General features: G+C 41.9%; 1 protein-coding gene across 1 annotated transcript in view; it reads left to right on the top strand.

The window, feature by feature from the left end:
* The window catches only part of LOC138982265 (CD9 antigen-like), a 103464-nt gene extending 83683 nt beyond the window's left edge, over window positions 1–19781 (top strand). The window contains exons 2-8 of the mRNA XM_070355508.1: window positions 11384–11623; window positions 13388–13477; window positions 13839–13940; window positions 14321–14407; window positions 14823–14936; window positions 15733–15815; window positions 16162–19781. Coding sequence (XP_070211609.1) covers window positions 11384–11623; window positions 13388–13477; window positions 13839–13940; window positions 14321–14407; window positions 14823–14936; window positions 15733–15795 — 696 coding nt within the window. The 3' untranslated portion in view covers window positions 15796–15815; window positions 16162–19781. The remainder of the gene's footprint in view (window positions 1–11383; window positions 11624–13387; window positions 13478–13838; window positions 13941–14320; window positions 14408–14822; window positions 14937–15732; window positions 15816–16161) is intronic.
* Window positions 19782–20063: the final 282 nt, after the last annotated feature.

Here is a 20063-nt window from a genome sequence, read left to right as displayed (position 1 = left end):
AGAGAGAGAGAGAGAGAGAGAGAGAGAGAGAGAGAGATGCCTAATAAAGTTTGTTTTCAGGCCTATTCACTTCACTATTGGTCATTCTTTGTAAAAGATTGTTTCTACTCAGTTATTTACTGTCAATGATGCTTGAGACACAAGAGAACGATTGCTGTTATTTTTAAATCTGCAGTGATAACTTTTAGGTTGTGTGTAAAAAGTTGGTTCTGTACGTATATTTCATACGTTAAGTACCTTTGAAATTCAAACCGCTACTACTTGACAAAATGATGAGCCTTATTTACAAAAATAAAGGATCGTAGTTCAAACTGTCTGTCTATGAATGTCTGAATTGAATGTGCTGTCCCGATATACAGGTCGAAATAATATGGCCACCAACATCTCTATTTCTGTGTAATAAAACCTTGGAACCGCAGGCGACGTTAAGTACCGCTATGTCCGTACGGAAAGCACTAAGTACCGCTATGTCCGTACAGAAAGCACTAAGTACCGTTGGTCAAAACACCCGACTACTCCCAATTAGGGCTATGTTTCTACTCGGTTATTTGCTGTCAATGATGATTGAGATACAAGAGAACGATTGCTGTTATTTTTAAATCTGCAGTGAGAACTTTTAGGTTGTGTGTAAAAAGTTGGTTCTGTACGTATATTTCATACGTTAAGTACCTTTGAAATTCAAACCGCTACTACTTGACAAAATGATGAGCCTTATTTACGAAAATAAAGGATCGTAGTTCAAACTAACATGCCTACATATAAACATCATAAACAACACACAAAAGTATTATGTACATGGGTTTTAACATCGCAGGTACTTAGCGCGGTACCTAGTGCAGCCAAGGTCTATGCACGGTACCTAAGGCCCTCTCATACGGACATGCCGGTACTTAGCGTCAGCCTCGCACACACACACGCACGCACACACACACACACACACACACACACACACACACACTTTTTACTCTCTATCTCTCTTCCTCGCTCTCTCTCTCTCTCTCACTCTCTCTCTCTCTCTCTCTCTCTCTCACACACACACACACACACACACACACACGCACACACACACACACACACACACACTGTCACCACTACCGCCACACAAGTGAGTCAGTTTTCTTTGTTATTATTAACGCTTTTCTTTCTTTTGTTGAGTCCCTCTCTCCTGATCTCTACCTCGTGTATGTGTGTGTGTGTGTGTGTGTGTGTGTGTGTGTGTGTGTGTGTGTGTGTGTGTGTGTGTGTGTGTGTGTGTGTGTCTGTGTGTCTGTCTGTCTGTCTGTCTGTGTGTGTGTGTGTTGAACGATTCAGACTAAACTACTGGACCGATCTTTATGAAATTTGACATGAGACTTCCTGGGAATGATATTCCAGGACGGTTTTTTTTGGTTTTTTTTTTATAAACGTCTTTTATGACGTCATATCCGGCTTTTTTGTACAAGTTGAGGCTGCACTGTCACACCCTCATTTTTCAATCAAATTGATTGAAATTTTGGCCAAGCAATCTTCGACGAAGGCCGGACTTCCGTATTGCATTTCAGTTTGGTGGCTTAAAAATTAATTAATGACTTTGGTCATTAAAAATCTGAAAATTGTAAAAAAATAAATAAATTATAAAACGATCCAAATTTACGTTCATCTTATTCTTCATCCTTTTCTGATTCCAAAAACATATAAATATGTTATATTTGGATTAAAAACAAGCTCTGAAAATTAAAAATATAAAAATTATGATCAAAATTAAATTTCCGAAATCGTTTTAAAAACTATTTCATCTTATTTCTTGTCGGTTCCTGATTCCAAAAACATATAGATGTGATATGTTTGGATTAAAAACACGCTCAGAAAGTTAAAACGAAGAGAGGTACAGTAAAGCGTGCTATGAAGCACAGCGCAACCGTTACCGCGCCAAACAGGCTCGTCACTTTCACTGCCTTTTGCACTAGCGGCGGACTACGTTCAGTTTCATTCTGAGTTCCACAGCTTGACTAAATGTAGTAATTTCGCCTTACGCGACTTGTTTTTTCTTGTGGCTGTTTGATCAATTCATAGCAAGCATTGACTGAAATAAACAATTTATATATCCAGCACAACATGCAATTCATTGACTTTTGACCCTAACCTTTTAACACTTCCCAAAATAAATCTTTGGTGGACATTGCATCGACGCTGTTCATTTTGAATGAACATTTTTCTTGTCTTTGTTGTGATCTGAAAGCAACAGAAAGAGGAAGCTGCGGGGGAGACAATGACAATGACAAATTCTTATTTACGAGGGTAGTGGCATAAGCAAACAGGTGCTTTTTTACATCCAGCCCTCAAAAGAGAGATAGAGAGAGAGAGAGAGAGAGAGAGAGAGAGAGAGAGAGAGAGAGAGAGAGAGAGAGAGACAGACAGACAGACAGACAGACAGACAGACAGACAGACAGAGACAGAGAGAGAGACAGAGAAAGAGAGAGAGAGACAGAGAGAGCGAGAGAGAGACAGACAGAGAGACATACAGACAGACAGACAAACAGACAGACAGAGAGAGACAGAGAGAGACAGAGACAGAGACAACAAAAGGGGTCTCTGTCTGTATGTCTATCTGTTTTTGTGCGTTGGTGTCCCTGTGTAAGTTGTGTGTGTGCTAAAAACAATGGACAGAGAGTAATCAACGTACCACAACATAGGAACGACATAACACTGGCTAACTCAAATATGCACCCGAGAGCTAGATAAATCGTGCAAAATTTGGAAGACTGTCGGTAACCGCAATTTCTGGACGTTCTGAGCCATTTTCAATTACTCACCTCTCAGCACATAATAGGGATGCACAACTTATTCACCAATCTCTTCAAAGACATTTTGGGGAAGAAAAGATTGTACACCGTTCACATTGCAGGGTAGAACGCATTACCACCGACAATCTGAATACCCCTCGCTCTTAGTTGTGTTTACTTTCGCCACTGGAAATAACTTGCCAAGCACCCCTCGTAGGAGGCTAAGTGTTTGATTCAACGTGAGTTTGCTGACGCCTGCGTCCTGACACGCAACTGCCTCACACTCGCCAAGTGCAAAAAATACAACAAAAGGGAACAACCTATTTAACGCCCTCTGACTAAGGTTTTGGGATACATGTAATGTTCGCGAAGACGTTTTTAGTTGTTGAAAGTAATCATACGTTGGCCTCATCGGGTCGATTTTGTATGTCAAAGCTCAATTTTTCAGATGTCATCAAAGAATATTTGTGGCTTTGAAAAGATTATGAATTGATCTCCTTGCATCTACTCACCCACACACACATAATTATGCGCGCGCACATCGACGTCAGATTTAAGGTTTGAGGACACTTGACGGTGGGTCGTTTGTCTCAGACCGCAGAGTTATGCATAGCGTTAATGAAAGACACTGGGGGGAAAAAGAATTGACAGTTTTCTGATCGTGTTCGATGCCGATTCCAAGTATATTTCCCAAAATGGCCCCGTGGAAGGGACATCGCATCCTGGATGATTGAACATTCTTACTTTAATTCAGCATTCCAATATATCTCTCAAAATGTCCCCGTGGAAGGGACATCGCATCCTGGATGATTGAACATTCTTACTTTAATTCAGCATTCCAATATATCTCTCAAAATGTCCCCGTGGAAGGGACGTCGCATCCTGGAAGAAGAGTGAACATTCCGACGTTAATTCAGCGAGAAGAATAATGAACTTCATCATTTCTAAAGGTTATAATAATAATAATAATAATGGACATTTGCTATAGCGCATAATCATATATATGCTCAATGCGCTTTACATATTAATTTCTGCCGTGTGAGATGGAATTGTTTACACAATATATCACGCATTCACGTCGGCCAGCAAACCTCAAGCCTATTAGGGCGAGCATTCACCTTTCACGGCCTTTATTCCAAGTCACACGGGTATTTGGTGGACATTTTTATCTATGCCTATACAATTTTGCCAGGAAAGACCCTTTTGTCAATCGTGGGATCTTTAACGTGCACACCCCAATGTTATACGTCTGAGTGAAATACCACACTTATGTTGAGTATTCTGTTTGTCACTGTTGTAGAATCCAAAAGCGGACAAAATAGACCCTTTTCGATTCGTATTGAGTGCACATTAGTACGTCAGAGTATGATGGAAAGAGGTTTTGTTGGCACTGAAGTATGACATCCGATGTTGAGGCTGCCTTGAGGCGCAGAGTTTATAGTTTACAGTGTGTGTGTGTGTGTGTGTGTGTGTGTGCTTGCATATGCTTGCTTTCCTCAACATTGTAGTGTGTATGTGTGTGCGTGTGTGCGTTCGCGTGTGTGTGTGTGTGTGTGTGTGTGTGTGTGTGTTTGTGTAGGTGCGTGCATGCGTGCGTGTGTGCATGTGTGCGAGCGTATGCATGCTTGTACATATGTGTCTTTTTCTGCACATGCAGCTGTACCATCCTAACAGGCGGGTTAATAAGTCGTCTCTAATTCCCGATTCTTCACAGAACCTTTCAACAACTACAGAAACCACTACGCTATCTAAATAGCAAGTGCAACATCCGTGTCTGTTACAATCATAACCGCTCCCCTCCTGTTTTTTCCCTCCCCTTCAAACACACTTAAAGCACAAACATTGCCCCCCTCCCGCTGCCCCCCCCCCCCCCTCACTCCCTCACGAACATAGCCAGCAAAAACCTCCATGGGGGTGAAGATAAAACAGATTTAGCACGCAAAGTGGGGCACAACAACTCTCCCAGAGAAGCCAGGGCCAAGGTTAAATTTAGAACCAGCTTAAAATCAAGTGCACAATCTGCTTATTGCGACGCTGGTGATAAATTAAAGGTACCACGATAAAAAAATTAAAAAAACCATGTTATTGTATTGTATCGTACTGTATGGTATGTATAGGTTACAACACGAGTGGTTTTTTATATGGCTTGTATTTCAGTCAAGACCCAGCGGATGAATATCATCGGGAGACACGAGCCTTTGGCGAGTGGCTCTCGATTGATATTCCCGCTGGGTCTTGACTGAAATACAAGCCATATAAAAAACCACTCGTGTTGTAATCTGTATATCCCATTCTACCATCAAACACAAAGTGTAGACTACTAGCGGCACTGTTGCGATCTGTGGAGTGTGAAACAGTGTTTTCAGCGAGACTTGGCCTTTTTGCAACCTTAAACTATAAGTGACCGTCGCTGAAAAAATAAAACGAATGAGTGCATCTATAAGTACGCGGTAACACTACTTTCAGACCGTTTAAAAGCTTTAAGTAAAGGTTCATAAGTTGCAAGAAAGTAATGAAGTCGTATAGAAATCCATTTAGTTGAAGCGCACAATTCTTTTGCGTTTCAGGTCGGCGGAACGGGGAAACCGGTTTGGCCCCCATTTGGCTTACTCGACTCGATTCAGAATCGATTCCACGTTGTTTTTTTCGAACGCATTATTATACAATTAGTCTTATTCACAGAGTCTAAGCAAATTTTAGGGAACACATATGTAGATTTAACCATTTGCTCCCTATTTGAAATGTATCTACATGTTTTGCGAGTGTGTTTGCATGAACCTAAACTGGTATGGGTGCGAGGAAAACAGGACCCAAGTCTGTCACCGCCGCTTGATTGCATTTTGAAAGAATATGACTGGATTACGGAAAAATACACACATGTTAAGTTCTTAGATACCTTCATCGCCAATGTGGACTTACTGCAGAGCCAGGCAAAAGAGTAGACTTGCTCGCAAAACACGTGAAACAGCTGATGATAGCGAAGCCCAACCGTGCCAGGTAAGGACAGTCTGACAGATTCTCAAAAGTCGTCTGCTAACGAAGCAAGGGGAGGGTACTCGTGTTTTTGTTTTGGTTCGCTAGCATCTGGTTATCTTGTAAGTTGAATGTTCGTTTTTTCCCACCTGCATTGCTTTCATAATGAAAGAAACGTTTGCTTATTGCATCTCATACATCAGATCAGTTCTGAGATTCATTTTTGCGTGCAACTGATATGGTTTTCTGAGCCGTGCAATACGATTTTGGAACTTCATACAAATGTGTCACATTGTTCGGCGCGAGGTCAAAGGTCGGGAGCAAAGTAGTTCTTCGCCCAAATCGGAATCTGCACTATCATATATTTTTTTGAGTCCATGATGTATTTATTGAGCTATAAAAATACAACATATATACCCATACTGAAGTAACAGAGACAAAGAAGGGAGGTCATGGGATATTGTTTTATATCCCATGACCTCCCTTCTTTGTCTCTGTCAATGTACTCTAGGTATATTTCTTGTATTTCCATTGTTCTCTTGTTATATCTATGATGTAACTATTGCACTCTTATAACACATAAAATAGAGGATAAAGAAGGGTGCACGAAATACATCATAGCTGGCTCTACTTTCTGTCGTCCTTGACATTCCAAAATGCACATGTACCTATATAGACCGGATGTGCAAGGGGTAACCACGCTTTTGAGAACTTGCGCGAGAGTCGTTCAGTGTTATAGCTGAGTTTTAGTCTCGACTTGCCGAGACTATCATCGTAGCGTCATAGATTTCATGACGTCTGTCGTCCATCGCGTCATATTAAGGGGACGTAATCTGTTATGTTTCCTTCTATTCGCTGTTCTATTTCTCTCTTGTGATCAACATGACAAGCCGTATGTGTTTGAGTGTGTGTGCTCGTGCTCTCAACTAAAACAAAAGTCAAACTAGCAATCGTTAAAAACCCAGTCCGTCCGACCAGCATTGCTATGTTCAGACTATGCTCATGTGAAGTTACAGCGTGCCCGGTACACACGCCCTTATCCGGGTACATCATCGACTACGAGTGTTCTCTGGACAAGCTGTTTAATGCATTTTGCGAGTATTTCTAGCTCTTCTGCGGTGCAGTAGGCCCTTATAGACGATGAAGGTGTCCAAGATCTCAGGAGATGCGTGTGTAACCACTAGGTATTCAGTCAAATCCGTGTGAGAGACTTTCAACTGACGGGGACAACCAAGCCACCATTATGCACCGACTTGACATAGATCAACAGACGTGCCTTTAGAATAAGCTATGTGCAGAGGTGCCTCATCTGAACAGACAACTAAAGCTTGATGTTTCCGTCACACTTTGTCTTTTAGATCTTCATGGGATATACAGGTTACAACACTCGTGATTTGTTATATGGCTTGTATTTCAGTCAAGACCCAGCGGGAATATCAAAGGGACTCACTCGCCACTCGTGTTGTAACCTCCATGTATTGTTTTGTATTGTATTATATTGTATTGCACTGTATTGTATTGTATCGTATCGTATCGTTTCGTATTGTATTGTATTGTAATGTATTGAATCGTATTGCATTGTATAGTATTAAATGGATGGTACAACTGCTATAAGTTACAAAGCGCAGAGAATGATTTAAGTTTGCCGTCCATCCTCCGTGGACGATGTCACTTTAAATGTATAACCATGTATGAAGCATCACATTAAATAACTGCTGATTCTGACGCTGTCACTATATACTTTATCGGATGATGAATACGCCAGTTGCAGCTAAAACCCAGTGGGAACTGAGCATTATTTTGTAAATTGTCCGGATAGGCGTCACAGCTGCCAAATGCGAGCTGCCAAATGCGTCGATTTTAAGACAATCTGTATGCTGATACCAAATTGTGGATGAAAATTGCGAGAACAGCAACAACCAAACAAACAACAACAAACAAACTAATACACACACGCACACGAAACAAAACAATCTTCTTCTTCTTTTTTCATGGGCGTATGACCGTTTTTACCCCGCCATTTAGGCAGCCATACGCCGCTTTCGGAGGAAGCATGCTTGGTATGTTCGTGTTTCTATAACCCACCGAACTCTGACATGGATTACAGGATCTTTTCCGTGCGCACTTGGTCTTGTGCTTGCGTGTACACACGAAGGGGGATAAGTCTGCGCATAATTAAGTTGACCTGGGAGATCAGAAAAATCTCCACACTTAATATCCACGTTTGAACACTAGAACAGAAGTGCACTAGCTACAGCCCTAACTTCGACATTTGCCTGTCCCATTGTTAGCACGACCATCCCTGACACAATATTGACTGTACCTGTCTGTTGCCAAAGCGTTCTGTGTCAACGTTGACGTTTTCCCGCCAACGGTAGTGAGACCAGTGCACTCTTCATTGTGTGTGACCTGTGACCTGGCTGTGATTTAAACAACGGTCTGTTCACATGTTTGACACTAACTGACGTTTCTCGTGTAAAGCGTTTCCCCCCCATCATTGGCATGTCACTAAATCGGAAATATTCCAATATCCGGCGTCCCTGATGAACCCTTTGTATGTGATTTCATTATTGTTCTATTTTTTTCTTGATGGTTATGTTTGTAGTTTTTGGGGTAGGGTGGGCTTTTTTGTTGAGGCTTGGTGGGGGGGGGAGGGAGGGGGGCGGGGGGCTGGATATGTGAGTGGTTGATGGAGGTCCTACCTAATGTCTCTTTTCTCATTCTTTTTTAACCATGGGATAGTGATCTCTCTCTCTCTCTCTCTCTCTCCCACTGTCTCTCTCTCTCTCTCTCTCTCTCTCTCTCTCTCTCTCTCTCTCTCTCTCTCTCTCTCTCTCTCTCTCTCTCTCTCCACTCAAACTAAATCTTACTATTGGTACGCAATCAATTGAACAGGTTCAACAGCATCGCGGTTTAGGGGTAATTATTGATTGTGAATTCAAGTGGCAGGCACAATTACAGCATATTTGCAAGAAAGTAGCCAAGAACGTTTTCCTCCTATCCAAGTTGAAGCAATTTACGGACAGAAGGACTCTGGAAATGTTCCACCATGCTCATGTAATGCCTCACATTAATTATGTTTCGACGCTCTGGGATGGCAGCAGTGATGTCCACTTGAAAAAGTTAGACTCTCTCTATCGTCGCTCGGCTAAACTCATCGTAAAGGATAATGCCTCAACAGATATGAAATTAAAAATACTTAACTTTCTTCCACTGGAAAAGCATCTCAAGTTAAACAAAGCTATTTGCATGCATAAATTGTATTACGGTAAAGTGCCGATTTACATCACATCATTATTTAATAAGCTACCGACAGATATGGGTCGGTCAACTTGATCCCACCGATTCCACGAATTGACCTTTATAAGACCAGTCTTGCTTTTTCGGGTACATCAGTTTGGAATTCACTTCCGTCATCCTTTAAGCACTTAAAGTCATTAAAAAGTTTTTAAAAATGTGTTAAAAAACACTTAATGTCTGAGTAGTTTAACGCGTTTTGATTTACCACACTTAGTATTAGTATTACGTCAAAGATATGCTGTGCATTTTATATTCTGAACATATTTTTGTTGTAGTATTGCTACATGTTTGATTGCTACCAGCTTGTACTTATAATTACCTGCATAGTATGCATTTGATTTTATGAATAACCACATATGTATGCTCTTCATGCCTCATCTTCATCATTATCATCATCATCATCGTCATCTTTATCATCACGTGCTGAAGTTTTCCGACCTCCTTTTGTTGGTTAACTTTTTAATTTTTAATTTTTTAATTTTATCATTGTGTATCTGTGCGTCCCAAGGACAGATTGTAAGAAAAGGCGTAGCCATAAAAAACGCTCGCGCTGGACCCGAGTACTCTTCAGACTGGCTCGCTCCCCCAGTATGAAAGTTTTTGTCTTGTGCACGTTTAAGACCAAGTGATTGCTCTGTGTGAATTACAGGCATTCCCTTTGCTATATAAATACATTGCATGCGAGCCGAGGATGTGCGTGGTGACTGGCCTTTCTCTTTTATTTGATCACAGTGAAAAATATACTGCCGACCCTCTTCATAACTTAACAATATAAATGTTTGGAATGCCTGTGGTGTGAATGTTGGTTTCTGACCAGAAATGCAGATCTATCTCTGGCCGATTCATAGATTCAACCTACAAACTGCGACCTCATCTGTGATCAGATGGCCAAGCAATGCGTGAAATCTTTTATTCTAAAGCCTTATGGCTCGTTTCGACAAGCATTAAACGGATGAAATTAACCACATGCAGTTTATTCTTCAGAAAAATGCACACGATAGATTCGCTGATTTGTCTTATGAAGCCGTCATCAACACGAACACAATGATTGCAGAAGCAAACTCTGTACCTACACGACCAAGACACAAGACTGATTATTTCACAGCTGCAATGTGAATAGAGAACAAAGACGTTTTGGGTAAGCTTACTCACAGCTAGGAACAGACGGAAAATTCCGAACAAAAGTAAATGACGTCAAAGTCTCTTTCGCTTTGCGTGTAACTTTGTCATGACGTCTTTTTGTGACGACAGTATCCGCTGGCTGGCTGTTCTATCAGGCTGCCTGGCTGCTGTTGCTCCGTGTGAATTCCTCCCACCGCCAAGTCGTTTTTGTGGTTTATTTCGCATTTATGTCCCAGGTAACATTATGAAGTTTTAATACGATCTTTCTTTTTTTTCTTCTTTATTTGGTGTTTAACGTCGTTTTCAACCACGAAGGTTATATCGCGACGAGGGAAAGGGGGGAGATGGGATAGGGGAAAGGGGGGAGATGGGATAGAGCCACTTGTTAAGTGTTTCTTGTTCACAAAAGCACTAATCAAAAAATTGCTCCAGGGGCTTGCAACGTAGTACAGTATATGACCTTACTGGGAGAATGCAAGTTTCCAATACAAAGGACTAAACATTTCTTACATACTGCTTGACTAAAATCTTTACAAACATTGACTATATTCTATACAAGAACCACTCAACAAGGGTAATAAGTGAAGAATTTTATGGGTGAGAAAAGGAAAGTAAAAGGACTTTGGGGAGGCAGAAATAGAGAAGAAACAAGAAAAAGATCCTAATTAGGTTCACGGCATCGAGAGTGATGCGACCTTCTCTCAGAAGTTAGTAGAGAAGGCTCCCCCATCCACCACCCGGGGGACGCGCCTCTACGCCAATTAGGGGGCGCGAGGTTTAATACGATCAATCGGACCTATTATCAAGTTAGTGTATCAACTTTTGAACGAACTGCGCCCAGTAGTTTCCCAGCAATAAGCTGTTAAGTCGAGACAGACACACACACAGACACACAATTAAAGTCTGTTGAGCCCAAGTACTAGCGTACTCGGGGATATATCTTAATCCTTGTTAAATAAAGTTCAATTCAATTCAATTCAATTCAATTCAATTCTCTCTCTCTCTCTCTCTCTCTCTCTCTCTCTCTCTCTCTCTCTCTCTCTCTCTCTCTCTCTCTCTCTCTCTCTCTCTCTCTCTCTCTCTCTCTTTCTCTGTGTTGGTACATAATTATTCTGCTCCCAGAAAAAAAAGCTGAATGTTCCATTTCCCTCTTTTTGATCATACCTGTAAGTCGAAAACCACAAAAGTAACAATGTACACGTCCCTCTGTTCTCTCCGTGTTTCAGATTCTGGGAATTGCCATCACGGGGATCGGAGTGTGGATGGTGGTGGACAAGGACTCCGGCAAGTTCGTGGACGAGTTCGTGGAGGATGACCGCTTCATCATCAGCTACAGCCGTGTGTCGGACCCCGGCGTGTTCGAGACGCTGGCCTACATCCTCATCGTCTTCGGGGCCATCACCGTCGTCATCGCCTTCCTCGGCTACTGTGGGGCTATGCGCGAGAGCCAGTGTCTTCTGGGCGCGGTAAGAGGCAGGGCTGTAGCTAGTGTATGGGAGAGCCAGTGTCTTCTGGGCACGGTAAGAGGCAGGGCTGTAGCTAGTGTATGGGAGAGCCAGTGTCTTCTGGGCACGGTAAGAGGCAGGGCTGTAGCTAGTGTATGGGAGAGCCAGTGTCTTCTGGACCGCGGTAAGAGGCAGGGCTGTAGCTAGTGTATGGGAGAGCCAGTGTCTTCTGGGCGCGGTAAGAGGCAGGGCTGTAGCTAGCTAGTGTATGGGATAGCCAGTGTCTTCTAGGCACGGTAAGAGGCAGGGCTGTAGCTAGTGTATGGGAGAGCCGGTGTCTTCTGGGCGCGGTAAGAGGCAGGGCTGTAGCTAGTGTATGGGAGAGCCAATTTCTTCTGGGCGCGGTAAGAGGCAGGGCTGTAGCTAGTGTATGGGAGAGCCAGTGTCTTCTGGGCACGGTAAGAGGCAGGGCTGTAGCTAGTGTATGGGAGAGCCAGTGTCTTCTGGGCGCGGTAAGAGGCAGGGCTGTAGCTAGTGTATGGGAGAGCCAGTGTCTTCTGGGCACGGTAAGAGGCAGGGCTGTAGCTAGTGTATGTGAGAGCCAGTGTCTTCTGGGCGCGGTAAGAGGCAGGGCTGTAGCTAGTGTATGGGAGAGCCAGTGTCTTCTGGGCGCGGTAAGAGGCAGGGCTGTAGCTAGTGTATGGGAGAGCCAGTGTCTTCTCGGCATGGTAAGAGGCAGGGCTGTAGCCAGTGTATGAGAGGAAGGGGCTCCCACAATGAGGTAGGGGTACAGGGCTGGCCAGGCGCGAGAGCCAGTGTCTTCTGGGCGCGGTAATAGGGTTGGAGATTGATAAGCACCTACCTCTCTTCCTCAAACCCGAGGGGGCATGGTTAGCTCAGGTGGTAGAGCACTGGACTTGTGATCCGAGGGTCACGTGTTCGAATCTTGGCAGGGACGGACACTGGTCAACTGTATGTGCAGACCCAGAGACGGTATTCATGTTCCACCTCAGTTTTATTGTTTAGATGATTGTAAGTTTTTAATGTTATATGAAGATCGTTTTACGTATTGATTTTGTACAAGATTGTCCGAAGTCTTGGTTTCGGTGTGCAGATGCTGGGACACATTGTTTTTTATGCACGTGGTTCTTTCTTTCTTTATTTATTTGGTGTTTAACGTCGTTTTCAACCACGAAGGTTATATCGCGACGGGGAAAGGGGGGGAGATGGGATAGAGCCACTTGTCAATTGTTTCTTGTTTACAAAAGCACTAATCAAAAATTTGCTCCAGGGGCTTGCAACGTAGTACAATGTATGACCTTACTGGGAGAATGCAAGTTTCCAGTACAAAGGACTTAACATTTCTTACATACTGCTTGACTAAAAATCTTTACAAAAATGGACTATATTCTATACAAGAAACACTTAACAAGGGTAAAAAGAGAAACAGAATCCGTTAGTCGCCTCTTACGACATGCTGGGGAGCATCTGGTAAATTCTTCCCCCTTCTTCCCCCTAACCCGCGGGGGGTTATGCACGTGGGCACTGGCGCAGTTCATGGGCACAGTGAAACTTGGATTCTTTTTATTATTCTTCGACCTGCTTGATGCATAAATATGCCACCCCATCCCATGCGATACAGATGAATTCTTGTGAATAATAAATAAACTTGACTAAATATAAAAAGGAAGAAATAGATAGGAAGCCGAGGAATGTAACTAAATTCAATCCACTTGAAAGAGCACTTGTCAGTGTTTTCTTGCATTATGTTTTCTTTCTCTACAGTGTTTCGCGTTGCTATTCATCATCTTCAGTGCTCTGGTGGGTATCGGCATCTACCTCTACATCAAGAAGGATGACATGGATGTCGACAGGGTGAGTGTGTTAGTGTGTTAGTGTGTTAGTGTGTGTGGGTGTGTGTGTGTGTGTGTGTGTGTGTGTGTGTGTGTGTGTGTGTGTGTGTGTGTGTGTGTGAGTGAGTGATAAGTGAGAGAGTGAGTGAGTGAGTTAGAGAGAGTGAGTGAGTGAGTGACGTTTGTCGGTCTGTCCGTTCTTTCGCCTGTCTGTCTATCTGACTGGCTGTCTTTCCGTTCGTTCGTTCGTTTGTTCGTCTGTCTGTCTATGTTTCTTTTCTTTTTATAAAGAGTGAGTGTAAACCAAAGTGTGCAAGAATGTCGAATGACATACTGTGTGTTTGTTTATTTATTTGTTGAATAATCATTTCATTTATGTACAGGAAAAGCTACGTCCCGTGGTGGGCGAGATGCTGCAGGACGCTGTGGATAACTATTATAAAGATGAAGCCTCCAAGAACTTCATGGATGCTGTTCAGAATAAGGTACTGTGTGTGTGTGTGTGTGTGTGTGTGTGTGTGTGTGTGTGTGTGTGTGTGTGTGTGTGTGTGTAAGCGTGCGTTCTTGGGTGCGTGCGTGCGTTTGTGTGTGCCCGTGCGTGCGTGCGTGAGTGAGTGTGTGTGTGTGTGTGTGTGTGTGTGTGTGTGTGTGCTTGTGGTGAGTGCGTATGTGTGTGTGTGTGTTCGTGCGTGCGTGAGTGCGTGCGTGCGTGCGTGCGTGCGTGCGTGCAAGCGTGTGTGCGTGTGTGCGTGTGCGTGTGCTGTTGTTGTTGTTGTTGTTGTTGTTGTTGTTGTTAATTGTTGGTGTTGTCGGTGTTGTTGTTGTTGTTGTTGTTGTTTTTACAACAATGTGAATCATGTTCCAGTATCAATGCTGTGGCGCTGACTATGGGGCGGTGGACTACGCTCCAACCTTGAGTATACCGGCAATCTGTATCACCGCAGGTCTCAAAGTACGTCTGACATCTTGGCAATCAAATCATATACAGCCCTCCCCCCCCCTCCACCACCACCACCACCACCACCACTTCAACCCCCGTTCGAAACCCCACCACTTCAACCCCCGTTCGAAACCTCTTTATAGACCCTCCGAGACCTCCCTGAAATTAAACATAAGGAGCAATTCATAAACCAACCGACCTATTCACACACACACACACACACACACACACACACACACACACACACACACACACACACACACACACACAACCGTTATTCAAGAATTCTTCCTAGAAAAAGACCCTGCTTCCTTTTTTGTCCGTTCATCATGTTTGCAGATTGATTTAAATTAAGACTCACTAGATGTCGAGAGTAAATGATGTAACCTGTAATTTTTGGTGATTACATGTTGTTGTATGTTTCTAGCCCTGCCTGGACCCCTACTACGAACATGTGGCGTCGACCATCGGTGTAAAGCAGTTCTTCAGCGGAAAAATGACCATCGCTATGGGTGTAGCCCTGGGTGTGGCTGGTGCTTTGGTAAGTCGTGTGTCTGTCTCGTACACTTTAGGGCCATCTCTGGGTTATTCTTGGACAAAAGGTTGACTTTGATTGCCATATTCTGACAAGATAACGCACACAAATCTACTCACCAGAAAACATCAACATGAACATATTCATTTGTTCTTGTTGCTGTTGAATTTTCTAGTGGGTACATTTTTGATGGTTATCTTGTTAGTTCCTCTCACCTACAGTCCCTTGCCATATTCTGGCATGGTGTGTTTGTAAGTTGGCTGGATTCGAGTCATCACTACGTATTTGGGGTTGAGTTAAATTGCAGCCTCCATTTGGATCAGCCAGAGTCGAAAACACAAGTGGAAAGATGATAAAATAGACCCTTTCCGGAAATAACTGTCAGGCTTTTGATAAATTGATAACCAAAGGGAAGTAAGCGCTCTACTAAATGCATACGACATGTGGTAATAGAGTGAGTGAGAGTTATTCGGAACCAGTCTCCTGGCACCTGAGAGATTAACAAGCAAAACAATGAACAAGCAACTTCCATCCTCAAATATACGCTTTTGATGGGTTATGCAATAGTAGTTTGGCCTCCACACAGGGCCGCTGATGGGGGGTGGTGTGCACGAGAAGGGTAACACCCGAGTGGGAGCCATCTGCGAGGTTGGATTGGTTGATATTACATACAAACCTGTTTCAGCCTATCCGACAAATTAACAGGCTCCCACCCGGTTGGTAACTTTCTCGTCCAAGCCAGCCCTGATGATAGTCTGCAATAGCTTATTCAGATAACCATTCCACTCTGCTACCTTTTCAGATCCTGGCCATGATCTTGACGCTGATCCTGTGCTGCTCTGTGCGACGAAGTGGTAGCTATTAGATCTGATGTCCGTCAATTGGGTATGGTTGCTAAGCATTCTCCTCCGGTGTTTGTGTTGCGTGTACTTGTTGTTTTCATTGCGATTAAAGTTTTGGTGTGTGTGTGTGTGTGTGTGTCTGTGTGTGTGTGTGTGTGTGTGTGTGTGTGTGTGTGTGTCTGTGTGTGTGTATTGCATGTGTGTGTGTGTATTGCATGTGTGTGTGTGTTCATGAGTGCTCACTTGTGTGCGTGCCTCTGTGTAAATGCATGAGAGAGAGAGAGAGAGAGAGAGAGAGAGAGAGAGAGAGAGAGAGAGAGAGAGAGAGAGAGAGAGAGATCTTAGTTATGTTTGTATCCTCTAAGTAATCCATCCTTTGTCTTTTTCAGGTTAAATTAAATTCAACGTGAGAGCATGTCTGGACCATCTGAATTTGGTGTAAAAACAAACAGACCAACAAGACAAGTACATCGACGAGTCGAAACTCAGTCATGCAGCTCGGTGACTCTGCCGTACGCGTATTGTGAATGAGAAATTATGTGCAGATATCAGCATCGTATTCTGTAAAAAAAAAATAAATAAATAAATAAATAAATAAAAAAGGGAACAACATCAAAATATCTCCAAATGTCTGCATGATTGGAGACAACATCAGAATATCTCCAAATGTCTGCATGATTGGAGACAACATCAGAATATCTCCAAATGTCTGCATGATTGGAGACAACATCAGAATATCTCCAAATGTCTGCATGATTGGAGACAACATCAGAATATCTCCAAATGTCTGCATGATTCGAGACAACATCAGAATATCTCCAAATGTCTGCATGATTTGAGACAACATCAGAATATCTCAAAATGTCTGCATGATTGGAGACAACATCAGAATACCTGCAAATGTCTGCATTATTGAAAACAACATCAGAATACCTGCAAATGCCTGGACGAATTTGCCTGGGTGTTGTTTTTTTTTCCTCCTTTCGAATGAATGTTTGGAAATGTGTGTGTGTTTTAAGTGGCTGAAATATCTTAACCGTTCTTTCTCGTATATCACTAGCTGTGTGTAGTTTAATGCTTTTGGAGTCGTAAAACCAGAGTAGATGATTAAGGAGCAAAACTATGGAAAATGTTTTGATCCAGTGAGACTTTACCTCTGTGAAGTACTCTTTTGCAAAACTATCATCTGAAAACATGTCTGATGGCTTCTTGTAGATTTTTGTTTTGTTCGTAAGTGACTGCAAGCTTACATTCATTTTCATCTGATGGCTGTTTAGTCCGCTTATGTTATCAATGGATGAGGTTGCCTTCCATAATGGTATTTTGATGGTGTGTTTTTTTATAAATCAGTTATGCAGTTTCTGATGCTCCACCCGATGGAAGAACTAAGATAATCAAAACATTACCATTTTCTCGTGTGCGCGTCCAATTCACATTCAATCTGTGCAAATGTGAGCGTTCAAACAGCAGCTTTTTATGGTGATTCTGAATTATGCTGTATGGCCAAACTGAGCTTTCAGAAAAAAAGCTACGACATCAACAACAAAATCAGTATAAAACTAAAAATATGCAGAAATGTTTGCGTTTTGGGCTGTTATTATTTCAAAGGAGTAAAGAAATAGCTAGAATTAGATCTACATAATTCATCTTATTATTTTGATGATGTTACTGCTTCAACTGAAATTTAGAGTTTTATTTTGGATATGGGACTTTGACTAGACATTGGGGACAAAATCTAGAATTATGTTGCAAATTATACATCTGAAGTGCATATAGTTATGTAGATTTTCTTCTTCTTCTTCTTCTTCTTCTTCTGCGTTCGATATTCATGGCCGTCATATCTCAGGTCGGTTGCTGCCATGAAGTCCGCAGTAGTTGTGTAGATGATTTGGGTGTTTTGAATCGTGATGATCATTGTTTCGGATTTGTTTTTGCTGTTTAGTGCCAACCAACATTGAACGAATGTGGTCTGTGTGTATATATGTCTGTGTGTGATTGGACTTTTTCTTATATGTCTTTTGATTACATTTTAACTGGTCATGAAGTTATGCATGCTATTTCCATTTTCTTTGCAGTGGTTCTCTTTTGACTTGAAGTTGTCCATTCTTTACAATATCTCTAGACATACCTATTTATTTACATCTGTCGTAATATGCACGTTCTTGTTTTTATATATTTTTTATTAAAATATCAACAGTGTTTATAATACTATTTTCTTCTAAAATCATACTTTCCATGGTGTGCCTGTTTTCTGTTTTGAAACTAAGAATAGCAGGACTAGGCAGGGTGAAGCTTGGATGCATAATACTGGAACAGACCAGAATTTCAAAAAGGGTTTTGCAGGAAGTCATTTGTTGAGTAGAAATCAAAATACATGATAACAACTGTTTTGCATGAGAGAAATGGCATGTAAATATGCAAATGTTTGTTATCTGTTGTATTTGTTTAATCAGCATCTCATGTGTTGTGCATAAGACTGAAGTAAATTTATTTTATAAAATGGTGTTTCTGGTTGTTTACATTTTGAGACAAAGGGGTAGAAACACATGCAAGGAAACATGCATGTCTGCTGTTGTAATTAAGCTCGAAAAATCAATAACTGATTCCAAAATAATTCAGATTGTAGTAAATATAATACAACATTCTTCCACAGCGCTGTTCATCGCCAGATAACAGTCTCAGCGTTCAAACATCAGCTTTTTATGGTGATTCTGAATTATGCTGTTTGGCCAAACTGGGCTTTCAGAAAGAAAGCAACGACATCAACAACAATTTGATTTGCGAAATCTGTTCCAAATTTATATATTTAAAAAGACAACCTTTAACTATGTATGCCTGAATACAAGCTGTATATTTCCTTACCTATTATTCCCAAATTCAGATGCTTTGAAGGCTCAATACCAATGCACAGTTTGTGAAGTTCATTTTCATTTGTTCGTTTTTCCTCAAGAGATTTTTTGTTTAAAGAACAAGACATTGCAATGTAGCCAAGTCATTTATTTCTATAGAACATATTTTTTACATAATTATTCTCTTCGTCAGTTCTTGTCATTTGTTTGAATGACTCTGAGATTAACCACATCCTTTACATCTGGTCGAGTTATCTCCCTGTAATGTATTTGAGCAGTATTTGCTCTTGATCCAGTTTTAAAAAGTGCTTCTGAACTCAATAGGTTCCCAGGTTTCCACAAAATAAGAATAAACCTGCCAGAATAGGAGAAAACCTACCATGCCAAGATTTTTACCCATCTATAGATGTATCACTTACATGTGTATCTCAATCTGAATTGTGTAAACTAACTCCTCTTGTGCATGAAAACAGCTCTCTTTGGATTGGGTCAGCCTGCAATAAAGGGTTTTGCTGTGACCTGTTCCACAGCTCTATATCAAGCGTTGCATCCTCATGCCTGAGTAAAATGTTGTGCGCTATTCCAAGCCATTTGCCCGTGTGCGAAGAACTTGTTCGTTGACTGCAGCCGCTCAACCGGCATATGATGTGAAGAGCAAGTAAGAGCTATTGCTCATTTTCTGGTCAGGATTTTCTGTAAGGTTCGAAACTGATCATTTTCCTAGCCGGGCTATTCTCTTTGGTTGGAAAGTTGTCCATGCATGTTGACGACTTTATGCAGATATCACAGGCAAACGGTGATGACCGATATTAATTTTTGCGAGTGTATTTGAATAACAAAGTTACGGTGTTGTTTTAACGCCGAATGCAGCTTTTGAAATCATACTTGCATTGCATTGTTGTTGTTTGAAAACTATTTTATCCATGTGTATCACACTATATGACTGCTGAGTTTTTTGTCTTCTGTTATTGGACTTCTTTCCTTGTGCATGTGAATCTGTTTCTGTCGATCTCCAAGCGTGGATGTTTTCTCGTAATACCTCCGTTCTATGTGGTTTTCACATTGTATTGTGTATATATATAGATATAGTGTCTCTGTGTGTTGTCCCCGCTTTTTCTATCCATAAATAAAATAAATATGACTTTTGTGAGTGAAAAAAAGGTTGTTTGTACTTGTGAAGATGAGTAAGATAAAATCAGATTCTCACAAAGGCAGTAACACACACACACACACACACACACACACACACACACACACACAGAGAGACACACACACACACACACGCACGCACGCATAACCACACGCATACACGGACACACGCACGCGCGCTCGTGCACCCACCTACAAAAACACATACCGTACAGACCAATACACACTTGGCACTTTATATGCTTTTGTGTGTGTGTGTGCGTGTGTTTTGTGTTTAATTGTTGCTTATATTG

Source organism: Littorina saxatilis, linkage group LG12, assembly GCF_037325665.1.
Source record: "Littorina saxatilis isolate snail1 linkage group LG12, US_GU_Lsax_2.0, whole genome shotgun sequence".
Lineage (NCBI taxonomy): Eukaryota > Metazoa > Mollusca > Gastropoda > Littorinimorpha > Littorinidae > Littorina > Littorina saxatilis.
This window is presented reverse-complemented; position numbering and strand designations above follow the sequence as displayed.